This window comes from Onychostoma macrolepis, chromosome 04, assembly GCF_012432095.1.
Source record: "Onychostoma macrolepis isolate SWU-2019 chromosome 04, ASM1243209v1, whole genome shotgun sequence".
Taxonomy (NCBI): Eukaryota; Metazoa; Chordata; class Actinopteri; order Cypriniformes; family Cyprinidae; genus Onychostoma; species Onychostoma macrolepis.
Window position 1 is genome coordinate 26368769 of NC_081158.1, and position 14470 is coordinate 26383238.

The 14470-nt window shown below is 35.6% G+C and overlaps 1 protein-coding gene across 1 annotated transcript in view; it reads right to left on the minus strand.

The window, feature by feature from the left end:
- pdzrn4 (PDZ domain containing ring finger 4) overlaps positions 1-13281 on the minus strand; it is a 33171-nt gene extending 19890 nt beyond the window's left edge. The window contains exon 1 of the mRNA XM_058772149.1: positions 13056-13281. Within this exon, the coding sequence (XP_058628132.1) occupies positions 13056-13124 (69 nt within the window). The 5' untranslated portion in view covers positions 13125-13281. The remainder of the gene's footprint in view (positions 1-13055) is intronic.
- Positions 13282-14470: the final 1189 nt, after the last annotated feature.

A 14470-nucleotide genomic window follows, 5' to 3' on the forward strand; every position in this document is an offset into this window, starting at 1 on the left:
TATACACTTAAACTTTAAATCTACCAACCTTCAAAACCATTGATCCTTACTGAAGCAAAAAACTGACCAAGGCCTGAATTTAGCTATTGGTTTTGCTGTGCAGTTGAGTTCACTTCAAGGTTCACCAATAAATGTCATGGCAAAAATGCTGTGGAACAAGCCGACATTAATCATAACCATCACCACAACAGAACAAGGCTATATGCAATACAATAATAAAAGGAGGGAAAACCAAAGGTTCAGGGTTAAACCTGCCTTTTTTGTACATGCTGACTCTCACTTGACCTAATGCTGAAAACTACTGATTGTTCCTGAAGGGCAATGAACCTGGTGTCTGGGCCTTAAAATGCCTGAGGAATCAGTCAAGCGAGCTGAGGAGAGTTACGGGTACTCCAGTCAGGCTGAGCGAGAGAGAGCAGGAGAGACAGTTCTGAGGGTGATTTGTGCTTTCAGTGGGTATGCTTCATTATTTCGCTGATTTCGCTGGTAGGAGTGTCCCACCATGCCTCACTAATGACTTTAATGAAGGACTCTTCTCTAGAGAGACGCCAGCTCTATTCCAAAGCCTAGTGAGCTGCCTTTTAAGGCAGTCATAGAATCACATAAGTGACTGATTTGGAACGCTCTACATAGGTAGCGAATCCATGTGCCACACAAATCAACTTCCATTTGATATCAAGTCAAGCCAAGTTACCTTTATTTATATAGCACTTTTAACAATACAGATTGTGTCAAAGCACTTAACAGTATCAAATTGGAAGATAGAGTGTCAGTAATGTATAATGATAAGATTAAACACTCAATTTTCAGTTAAAGGCATTTCATTATTGAATTCAGAGATGTCATTGTCTAGCTCAGTTTAGTTTAAATAGTATCTGTGCAATCAAATCGACGATAATCGCTAGAAAGTGTACCCAACAAGCCAGAGGCGACAGCGGCAAGGAACCAAAACTCCCTCTGTGACAGAATGGAGAAAAAAAACCTTGGGAGAAACCAGGCTCAGTCGGGGGGCCAGTTCTCCTCTGACCAGACGAAACCCGCAGTTCAATTCCAACTGCAGCCATGTCAGATTGCGTAAAGGGCTTATCTGATACCTGTGGTCTTGTCCCGATGGAGAATTTTAATTTATAATTTAATGTATTTGTTATATTTGTGTTTTATTCATTATTTGAAGTTTTTCATTTATATGATTTATTCATTTGCTATAATTGTAATGTATAGTTTAATCCATTTATTGTTTCTCGGTCTATTTTTATAATATATATTTGTTTGTTTATTATAATTTTAATTTATAGTTTAATTTATCTAATATATTTCTGTTGTATATATATATATATATATATATATATATTATACTATTTATTATTTTAGAATGTATTTATTCATTTATTCATTTTTTCATATTTGATTATTATTATGTTTTAATTCATTTTAAATGTATAAATGTATTATATTTCTATTTTTATATTGTTGCAATTTCTAACAATAATAGTATTATGCAGTTAGGTATTTTATTATATTTTTAGTTATTTTGTTATATTTTTAGTTTTATTGTATTTTAGTCGAGGTCTTCACTGGGGATATGTCTCTGGGGCTCAATACAGTTTGATGTTACCATGTTACTGAGTTTTGCCACATTACATTGCTCAAATAAGCCTATAAATACTGAATAATATACTAATAAATTCTTTTTTTAATTTCATTTCAGTATTAACATTTTAAAAGTTAAAATTCAAAATTTTAACATTCCTGTACCCACGGATTTGTTTTAACAATGCATTCTGTGATTGTGTTCTTGATTCAAACAATTCCGCCCAAGAATTTGGATCTAGATTTATAATAATAATAATTATTATTATTATTATTAAAATATTTTTATATTTATTTATATATTTTAAAAAGAAAATATGTATATTTTTTATTAATATTTAAATATATAAAAGCAAGGCACAATATAAAACATTTTAAATAGAAATGAATGAATGAATGAATATTTTAATAATAATAAAATAATAAATAAATAATAATAATAAAATGTATGATAATTTTATATTTAAATATATAAATAACAATTATATACTAAAGAAATAAATAAACAAATAAAAATATAAAAATATAAATATAATAATTTAATAAAAGAGCAGGACACAATATACAACATTAAAAAAAAAAATGAATGAATGAATGATAACTAAAAATGATAGATAGACTGAATTGAACAAAGAAAAACAGATGGATCTAGTGTTCTAGTAAAGAGTCTAATGTACTGGTTTATCTTCCACTGTGAACTTCATTCATGTGTCTCCCTTTCAGACTGACTCTAATAGATGCACTGTAGTGTGTCCAGTGCCAGGGGCTTATTGTCTGCTACTTCCTCCTACACACATTACACACAGATTAACCTTACATCTGCCATCATTACAGGCAGGAACACCACAAACAACAGCAATATACATAGACAAACATACACACACACTATATACCAAGCAATATTTCTAAATCAAATCAAGGGAGGGATACAGTAACTGCTTTATAATCCAATGTATCAGAGTTCAAGAGGCGGTCAGAGCCTGTACCACTGACTTTCATACATTATGAAAACGGATAAAGTTCATTTCTGAGTTCTAAACATAATATGCTAATAACTTGAGTGAGTCCTAGTTGTTAGCATTGTCAAAGTACTAATCAAACTCCCGTTGATGTACTTTTCTATTATAAAGGCGGAGTTGCACACTTGCCAATCCAAACACATTTCTAGACAAAAACATATTATTCAAAAACCACATTATTGTGTGCAAATCTTTTGTCCTGCATCCCACGTTTGCGGATCCGAAGCCTGATGAATGCGTCTGGCAGTTGCGCGTGGGCTGGCACGGGTCAGTCATGCTCTGCGTGTAACTAATTCACCACTACAGGTGTGGCACATGACACATCCAAAACCGACATCTGCTCCCCATCAAACCTGAAACCCAATATTAAGAGTAATCAAATAAACAGGTGCACAAACACAACATTTAATATGCAAACCTGCACTTTCTGAGTAAAATCAGGTACACTGTGCAAATAGTTCAATGTGTGAACGACAGATTTAAATCAAATTATAACATCCCTTTAATGAGCAACCAGGCGTGAGATTTTTTTTCTCTCCCTGAATGTGTGCGTCATTCCCGGCTCTTCCTGTTACATGCCAATTAACATTATTCCTCATGTGTGGAGTCGGATTCCGCTAGGCAGATAGAAAAATAACACACGCCTTCACACCTGAACAGTCTTCAAGAGCACGTCAGATGTGTGTGAACGGACATCCAAACACACGCTTGCTTAAAGATCATCTCTGACTCAAACAGTCCCATAATGCACGCCACGCTGGGTTGTTTCGCAGTGCAATTTAGCTCCATTCAGCCTGTCGGTAGTCAGTCAGCGCCTGCTTTTACAGTTGCTCAATGGATGACTTCAAGTATGACTTGGGCATAATTGGCTAATCAGAAATAGACATGGAAGAATTTCAATGAACAGATAAATAGACAGAACAGTTTTTGTAGGACAGAGCAAGGATAAGGGAGACACTTGAGAGACTCCATTCATTTAATATTTAACAATATTAATTTATTCAATTATTGTGTAAATACTGTAGACATAAAAAGAAACAAAACATTTTATGCAATCAATCAATCAAAACAAATGCTGGGATAGTCACAAATTCTTACCAGTCAGTATTTCTCAATGTAGATTTATTTAAATAAAATTAATAATATAATATAATATAATATAATATAATATAATATAATATAATATAATATAATATAATATAATATAATATAATATAATATAATATAATATAATATAATATAATATAATATAATATAATATAATATAATATAATTAGTGCTGTCAGACGATTAATCACGATTAATCACATCCAAAATAGAAGTTTCTGTTTACGCAATATACATGTGTGTACTGTGTAAATTTATTATGTATATATAAAGACACACACATACAGCACATATTTTGAAAATATTTACATTTATTTACATTGTATATGTTTATATTCATATACATGCATGTGTGTGTATTTATACTTAATATATAAATATACACAGTACACTCACATATATTATGTAAACAAAAACTTTTATTTTGGATGCGATTAATCACGATTAATCGTTTGACAGCACTAAATATAATATAATATAATATAAATGTCAATTTATTACATTTACTCTAAATAAATACACAAACAAACATTTTATTCCAAATAAATAAATAAATAAATGTTGGATAGTCACATCCTCACCAGTCAATATTCTCAATGTACTGTAGATTTATTCAATTAAAATTAAAAACTAATATAATATAATATAATATATAAATGTTGGACATTCACGCTTTTGACTCCAGTCAATATTTTTAAATGTAGATTTATTTTTGTTAATTTATTGGATTTATTCTCAACAAAGCTACTAATTTCCTGGAAAGGATCTGCTCTAAGACTTGAACCCTGCTGATGTTTCAGAGAGCAGATCTGGTTACAGAGTGGAGACTCCACGGTGTGCCCCACAGATGGGCCGCTTGATACTTAATACGCAAACGGACGACGCAGGAGACCTCAGAGAGCTGCTAATGACTTTTCAAGCACACTAGAAACCCAACTCAAGTTTGATAGGCACAGGATCGAATGAACATACAGAACTCTTCCAAGACACGCAAGTTTGGACTCAATGAGCGAAAAAGCCTGAGTGACGAGCAATGACAAGGGAATGAGATCTACAGGCTTCAATACGATATTTACACAATTACAGACCAGTTATCAGCGCAACAAATTACAACCAAATACAGATATGAATGACTGGGTGTTTCTTCAACCATGGACAACTTCTGGCTCTGTGGATTTTTTGAAAATAAACTCTTCAAACACACTTCTCATACTCTCACTAGTTTGAAATGATAATTTTTTGTAGTGCTGTCAATCGCGATTAATCGCATCCAAAATAAAAGTTTTTGTTTACATAATACATGTGTGTGTATTGTGTATATTTATTATGTATATATAAATACAGCATATATTTTGAAAATATTTACATGTATATATTTATATTCATATAATTTATATCATATATAAATATATTTAATATATAAACGTAACATATGTTTCTTAAATATATACATGCATGTGTGTGTATTTATATATACATAATAAATATACACAGTACACACGCATATATTATGTAAACAAAAACTTTTATTTTGGATGCGATTAATCGCGATTAATCATTTGACCACACTAATTTTTGTCATTTTTTCTGAAGGTAATAAACATTTATCTCACAAAATTATTGTCTCTGATAAAATGTTGTGATAAAAATATCATTGTAAATACTGATTCCTACATCTTGATAAAGCTAATTTCTTAGATAGCATTTTATCTATCCTAAATACCCACGAATAAGCAATATTTTCACACTTTTGTAACTGACAAAATTACGAGGTAATAGGAAATGATGCAAATTATAAATATGAGTATATAAAGTATATATATATATATATATATATATATATATATATATACACACACACACACACACACACACACACATATATATATATATATATATATATATATATATATATAGTACGTAAACTTTTGATAAAACTTAATTAGTGGTAAAGTTATTGGTCATAATTGCAAAATTGATCATCATAGTGACACTACAACTGAACTGATGCACACAGTAATAATGTGTGTACAAATTAAATAATTTTTAAATAAACTTAATTTTAGATTAAATGCATTGGTTCTGATTATTTCACTACTCAATTAGATAAACCATTTTTAAAACAATACATATAAAACTGTAATAATATTTGATGGATTTTCACATTTAAGTTTCTGGCACAAGAGTACAACAATAAAATCTAGAAATAAAAGGTATTTTAAAAAGCAGCAAAAATTAATTTTCAAGCTTTAACATGAAAAAAGTCGAAATCTCAACCCTTCAGAAATGCATGATTGTTGTTAAAGGAACCTGACTACAAGTTCAACACATTTACAAGTAATATCAGCTTATCATTGCTGTTGAATTAAGGATGTCACAGTGTGCTGGTGTCAGACTCAGAGGAAATGACCCGGGCCAGTTTGTGTCTCACACTGACAGACTGTCACTCACACAGGGGGCCGAGGCCAGCCAAGAGGAACAGACAGGAGCAGTGACCTCCCTGTATGTGTGTGTGTGTGTGTGTGTGTAAGACGTGTGTGATGAAAGGTGAAATGCATCCAATCCTGTCTGCTATTGCCAGATGTAAGAAAGCAAACACACAAGGTCTCTCTCCATACTTTAATTCCACATAATAGTCCATTCAAGTGTACTAACAATGTGAAGTTATACTGAAATTAGTCTCTGATAAACACTGCAATTTCAGGATTCCTCAGCTCTCTGTTTTCTCTCAGAAAATGTCTCACCTTTGCAAGAACAAAAGAACAGACAGAAAGTGAGGTGGGGGAGGGGTATCATCCACGTTTTGTGTGCCTCACAGACACAAGAAGCCACTGAGATCTATTCCTGTGCCTTAACCTTGCACACACAGACGTTCTATTATTTGATCCATATAACAGTCTTACCAAGTAACTGTGCAACTGGGCTGAACTGCAGTGCTCACGGATTGTTTTAATATTGCAGATACATCACACATAACCCATAAATTATCTGAATTTGTCTGAAGAGCTCTCGAACTGTAATTCTCCGCAATACACTAGCAGCTGCACAACGCACACGTTATTTCCTCCCTGGGTCCTCAGCCAGATGGGATATTAGGAATTGTCATCTAGACGTATGTACCTGCTAATTGTGTGTTAATTACAAATGGATCAATCCACAATCCTTCAGTGCACCATAAACCTGCTATATAGACCCAATCAATGTAGAACAAATCAAGGAAAACAACCTAATTTAAAGTCAATGCAAACTGCCATTTAAAACCACTTTTAATAGCTTGATGTATTTTAGATTGAAAAATTATATTGTGTAAAAAAAAAAAAAAAGAAAGATAAAAAGCAATTTAGGTTGATTTTACTTATAAGAAATCAATTATATGATGATGTTATCTACCTTATCTAAATACACTAATAATTAAGCACTAGAAACTAAAGCTACATGTAAATTTAAGCATTACAACATTATAAATGTACAGGGTGACAAATAAATAACTCAACTTGTGTTATACTGAAGATGAGATTTAAGTGTTATTAAATTATTAAGCATTTTAAAAATTAACTTTAAGTGCATTCACAGTTAAATATTCAATATCACCTGATAAATACATAAATCCAAAACAATCTAATTTAAACTCCAGTCAAATTGCCATTTGAAACCCATTTTAATAGAGTAATTTTGTGTATTCCGGACTGATATTGATATTCAGTGTGGGGATAAACAATTTAGGTTGATTTTATCCATAGGAAATCAATTGGATCGTGAGAACAGAGCTATTTTGTTATTGATTAACATTATCTTAAGGCCTAAGTGACATCAGCAAGTCATTTAAAAGAGGAAGAGTAAGTTATTACATTCTGATTAAATATTATGAAGACTGAATTGATGAATCGTTAACTAGGAAAATGCATTAAGAAAGTAAATTTTGATTTCAAGTTGCCTTCTTTTGCACAATACGTGAAGATTTTCCTTTTTTTTTTTCATGCCAGTCAAGTGAACAGCGGTATGTAGATTTAATGCCATGTGTTTCATTCATGTAGCACCCATGTGTGACGGAGGTGTAATCAGCCCCTTTTGACTTGCCAATCGGGCCGACTCACAGAGGATTGCATGATGAAGGAAAGACAAAACTCCATAACTTCTTATAATTACCAATCAGCTCTGAAGCCCAGCACTAATTACACACCAATGTGTCTAGGGCAGACAAGCAGGTCATCTCCTCTGCGGTTGCAGACAAAGAACTTTTATTATCTCTTCTGCTGAAATTGGACTATGATTGTCTTATAAGAATGAAAAAGAGAGGCCAGGATCAGTTTAAGAATAAAAAATGACAAGTTTAGGACAAAAGAACAAGATATTATTTATGCATATTCATCATTTTTGGTTTGTTTCTAATTTCAAAAAAGGAGTTCACAAGTTAGTCTGTCAGTTCTGAAAGGGCAAAACAATACTAAACGCAAATAATAAAATGCTATTAACTGCAACTTGGCCTACTTAGAAAGAAAATGAAGTCTTTAAAAGGGGAGTTGTGAGCTAAAACCTATATGCAATAAATCTCCTGCGGAGTGTCTGGTTGATACAAAATACATTTTTGCATTGCATGACTAGTGCATCTGCACAGGACAGGTGTATGGTATATTGGAAAAAATTAGAGCAGGGAAAGGGGTTCATAGTGAAGACCTTCAACCAGAGAGTTTGACTGGTCGAGTGGGTTTGTTATATGGATGTAAAGGTCAAGCCTGCACTTTTTAAAATGAAATAACACAAAAAAGAAAAGGTCACCTCATAATTTCACTTGAAAGACAGTCATACAGGAAGCAGATCAGACAGAAGTGTAAAATCCCATGAAACTCAATCCACCTGAGCGGTAGAGACAGTAACAGCAATGATTATGATCCTGTTGGCATGCTTCTTATTACAGTTGATGCTATACAACTTATAAAAATATTTTAAAATAGTTAAGAAAAAAGCATATTAAAACATATTAAAATACCTAAAAGCTAATGTTATGTTAATGTTGATAACCAAAAAATAGACTAAATTAACATTCTTTACTATTTTGTCTAAATAAATTAATAATTCAGTACTAAAAGCTAAAATCATTTTAAATTATACAAGCGAATTTAGGCATCACAACATGATAATGTACAGTATGAAAAATACATTTTGTGCTATGCTTAAGATTACCTTTAACAGTGTTTATTATTTATTAATAATTATATTAAATAATATTATATTAAACAATGTATTAAATAATAATGTTATTAAATAATAAGATTAACTCTAAGTAAATGTTAAATTGTGGCAAAGGTAATGCAAAACAAATGTAAAAATAGAGGAAATGCACAAATCAATAAACCAATATCAACTAATACTAATAAATAAACTAATGAATAATAAATGATCAAATAAGTGAGATGAATGAACTGCAGCCAATAGGGTGCATCCCTAATAAAAGTGACTAATTTCATTTAATTAATTAAACAAACATGTATTGAACTATCATAGATCTGTTCAAATTTGCTTTTGAAAGCTGAGATAGCCTTTTACATATACGCTAAAAACTGGTATGCAGTAAACGTGAAACCATACAACAGTAGGTAATATGGTGAGTTTGGTAAGGAAGATCAGTAGCTGCGTAAATGACACGAGACACGGGTTTAGATGAGGTCATCTGCTCTCTTTCCAGATCAGGAGAAAAAGATGAACTCAGCATCTGTCATTTCACTAAAGCAGAAAATCACCAGGACCACTGAGAGAGTAGAGTCTATTTTTAGCAATAATTATGCAATCATTCCATGCATGCTAGAGCCAAAAAGAATGATATGGGCTTTAAATGAGATTTCCATCAAATGCACACACACACACACACACACACACAGGTTTCGCCTGGGCTGGAGTTGGCAGGGTCTGCTGATATGATCACCCCGGGGTCTGTGCTATCTGACAGGCTTATCATCCAACACGCTCACAAGATCAATCAAAACTACATGTTTCTCTGTCTCTCCCTTCTTTTGTTCCACACCCATCGCATTTCATCAGCAAGGAGCATCATTTAGAAAAAGGCTCCGGGACAGGAAGATAGATGAGGGTGTTCTGAGAGAGAGACAGGGGATGCGGCCCAACAGTGACGATGCCAATAAGAGAGACCTTGGTTCAGGCGGGACTGTGAAGCATCCTTACACACATACACACTCGAAACTCAATCTTACACACTCACAAAATCCAGTTTCTTTTGGCAGGTCTCTCTAAAGGTTGTCCTCCATCTGGAGGCCCATTAAACGTGAAGGCTGTGATACACTGACTGCCCAATTCACTCGCACAGATCCATATGGTCAGTGCTCTCGAGACCAACACTTCCTCTGACCCTCGATGGCCACTGTAGGGGGCGCAGAGGGAAACTAGTGCCAGCTTTTTCATGTTAATTAAAAATCACATTTGGAGTTTGGAGAAGATCTTTTGGAACAAGGTGAATTACAAATAGCAAATGTTATTGTTGTAATTCCTGCTAAATTCTAAAAATGAGCATCTGAGTGAGAGTAAATGAGTGGGAGGTGATATCTCTCGTTCTCCTCCCATGCTGATCCACAGACTGGAAATTACACTGAGCATCTGTCCCCATAAGGGATCCTGACCACGGCCGTAAACTGCACTGCTCCCATGAGCCTCAGTGTTTCAGCTCGACTGAGTGAAATAGCCTCTATCACCTCATGCTAATACAGATTCGCTGATCAGCAGTTACAAGAGTTTTAGAGATTACTGGTGAAATAAATGCATTTACATTTAGTTGCCTGACTCTGTTCACCTTTCAGATTTAGCCTAGCAGTAGATCAATTTTTAACACAAGACATCAAAATCTTTAAGTAAAATCAGAGTTGCCATATTGTAACAGCATGTTAAGTCATAAGTTCATCGCACTAGTTTGACCATTTTGAATTTCTGATGATCGAGCTAAAACTCTGAGAACTCATGCAACTGAGTAAAAAAGGCTAATTATAGTGTTATATTATAATATATATAGACACATTTTGTTCAATAAGTGGCCATTTTATGCAGATATCCAAGGGTTCACATACTTTTTCACAATCACTGTGTATTAATAAGCATCCACCATAATGTTACCCGTTTGCTGTCTTGTTTTCTACAGCACTGTTTAAAAATAACGCTTGGTTTCTCAAAAGCTGTCATTTCATAAGGTTACCTGATATCATTGAGTGTTTACATCACCCTCAAATGAAGTCATCTGTAATAAGACTTGAAATGACATCAAATATTCCATCACAATGGATAAACAGCAGCTAATCACAGAGATTTTGCCAGTTTCATCCACCGGCCAAATTAAGGTGAAATGGCTCAAACCTTACAATCTAAAACTTGATCTTGCTGACAGAACACAAACACACAGCCAAGTCCTCCGAGACTGAGAGTAAGAGAGAGGGAAAGAGTGCTGGAGGTACGGGTCTTTGTAACGTGGCTAACAAAGAAAGAAGAATACATTTCCATGGTGAGCCCGTTGAGGGGCGAACACTCACACTAAACTCATAAATCTCACAGACCACCAGGGCTAACGGGGTTGTTCTGCCAAGAATAGTGTCAAAATTGTCAGGGGGCGTGAAATTGCAGTGTAGGCATGTGTTTGTGTTTATTCATGTCTGCTTCTTGTTGTGACTTCAAGAGTAGCACGGTGCAACATTTTCTTTGATTTCTTCTCGCGAACATAAAAGCTGGAAAATTAAAATTGCCGAATAACAGAAACATCTGAGGCAACGCTTCCTTGACACACTTTCGCTTCAGCTTGGGAATTCACTCCACAGAGAATAGATCCAGATTTCCCTTTCCTTTCAACCTTCCCTAGTACCTTCATCCTTCCTGGAGACATTGCATTATTCCTTTCTCTCCCCGTTCTCTCGTTCTTCAGTCGAGAGTTCAACTATAACAAAGGGACCAACACGTGACATAAAAAGTAATCTCATGTCAAGCAAAAAGCAAACCGTAACCAGCCAGACACACATACATGATCTCTAGTGTGTCAAAACGGCAACACGCCGCACACAAAAATGCTGCCAGCCACTCTTCACTCTGTAGTGCCACAAAAGAGCAAGCGCTTGTACAAAACTCCCAAACACAGGCAATACAGCTCCGCTATCAGCAAGAAGTCACTCTAAACACAGGCCCACCGTTTTGAAGCAGTAGGGATCAAACTTCTATCACCTCAGTCCAGTCGCCGACAGGGATAATCTCCCAGATTGGCTTCCACACAGACAAAAGGCACAGTTTACCATCTAATTAGGGACTAAAGCCATTTTGTACAACAGCTTAATGAGGCGGTGATCAGAGCAACATGAAAATATTATTTTGCACGCTTGATGCTCAGGAGGGAGCAGGGGCTTTGACCTCCCGTGCAGCACAGGAACATGGGCAATCCTAAAGCTCGGAGAGGAGAGGAGCCAGGAGTTGAGCCAGTCCGAGACTAGTAACAACCCTAAATTTATCTTTTACTATTGTATTGAACAACTCTCTATTTCTAAGCATCTGTTATAGATCTCCAGTGGGTGCATCTAGAAAGACAAGGATTGGAAACATAGTGGTACTAATCATGATCAATGTTCTTTTTGCAATTTGTTCTGGAATTTGCACCTTATCCAGGCTTGCTTCCTTCTTGCAACTGACTCGCAACTACATAATGAAGTTTCACCAGTGTGTAAAATCAAAAATTCTCCTCCTCCTTCTCCTCCTTCTCACTGTGAGCATTTTGTACAACAGCTGTACCCAAATGAACAAGAACATGAGTACAGTTGTAAAGGGTGTGCGCTGCAAAACTTCCTTTGATCCCTGACAAATGCTTACAGGTAAGTCCCCAATGCGGTTGGGAATTCATCACAAAACACTACAAAGAGTTTCCCTCTTCACACAAGACTGTGCAGATCCAAACACATAACAACTACTAGAACCAAACTGAATGTACTAAAACAGGGTTTGATAGCCCCATGGGCATGCTTGGACCAGAGGTCGAATCCCGGCTTGTGCTCTTTTCCATTCCTGCACTTCTTGCTCTCTCCCACTTCGCTTCCTACCCACCCTCTGACTGTCATATCCAAAAAAGCACAAAGGGCTTCCCCGTCTACTACTTGTAAGAGTAGTGTCCTGTCCCTTGAAACAACTGGTTCTGCTTGCATTTTTCTTATTTGTAGGTTTCTTAGTCTAAATAAATGGATCCATTCATCTAACCAAGTTGCCTAGAGAACATATCTCTAGAGAAGGTAGAAACTTCCACGGAGGGTCCCATCTGATCTCCTAACTCAACTTCAGAATGCTCTCAGGAGTAGGTTAAACAAGTCGACTCACCTGTGCGATCTCATACAGCAGCTTGTAGTGCTCCTCTCTCTTCTGCAGCGTGCACAGGTTACAGCCCATCTCGCCGTCGTGGGTCCCCCAACAGATCTCTGGCAGTAGTGCACACACACAGGCACACCGGGGATTTCCCTCAAACGTTGAGTAACGTCTCTCATCAGTGGGTACCTCTCACCCCCTCTTCTTTGTGTGAAAATCACGCACTGACCGGCCTGCCTGATGCTGCAGAATTCCTTGTGAATGACTGTCTGTGTGCGTGCATCGTACTCCCTCGATCTCCCTGTGTCTCTCTCATCCACACTAGCTAGCAGTCATCCAAGCACGCTGTACTAAACCCCTCTTCATAGAGACACACCCCCCTTCTCTCACTCGCCCATCTCTCTCTCTTGGTTCCTCCCTCTAAAGCTCAGTGCACATGACTACACCTACTCTAGCCCATGAATAATAATGACTGTCTGTTGGTTATTCATAAAAGATGATGCGTAGAAGGTGCTGTGACTGTGTTAACTGGGTATTTATCTCAAAGCATTAAATAAGGTGGTAACGACCACCAACTGAGCAACTAAAAATACATCTCACATTCAGATAACACTTATTTATTTATTATATGATTGATTTATGATGTTCATTTCTCAGTCATTAGTGATGCTGTATTTCATGAATAGTAATCAGCCTTGCGAAAGGAGAATACATGGTTTGTTTTTCAGTGAAGAGTGAATAAATGTTGTCAAAAGGGATTTCAACCATTTTGTGAACACTGTATCCAATCCAGACATGATGCAATACACCAATAAGAGAAAACTCTTTTATGTAATTCAGAGTTTTTAACCTAACCAGCAACAACAGGACATTTTGTCAGTGCCAATTTCTATGCCTGCTGTGTGGGTCAGTGTCGCCCACTGTGAAATCTCTTTGATCCAAAAGCTCACCACTTATTACTGCATATTGAACATCAAATATCATCTGATTAGCTGTGAATGTATCGCCTTCTGGTGCAGTTTTTGCTGTCTTTTCTCTGTCTGCAAACTCTGGTTGACAGCAAGAGCTTCTATACTTTGCTTACCATAACCATCCATTTTAAAGTAGCAGCAGGACTTCGAGTCGCATCCAAAGCTCAAATTGGCATCAAAAATCCTAAACAAAAATCTAGACAAATTGCAAACTTCACCACCCAGCTCTTAACATTGGCACCGACATTAAAACTACAATATTAGTTAAAGGGATAGTTCACCCAAAAATGAAAATTCTGTCATTAATTACTCACCCTCATGTGATTCCAAACCTGTAAGTTCATCTTCAGAACACAAATTAAGATATTTTTGATGAAATCCGAGAGGTTTCTGACCCTGTATAGACAGCAACGCAACTACCACGTTCAAGGCGTTGTGCGTCGTGGTACTCTTGTGAAC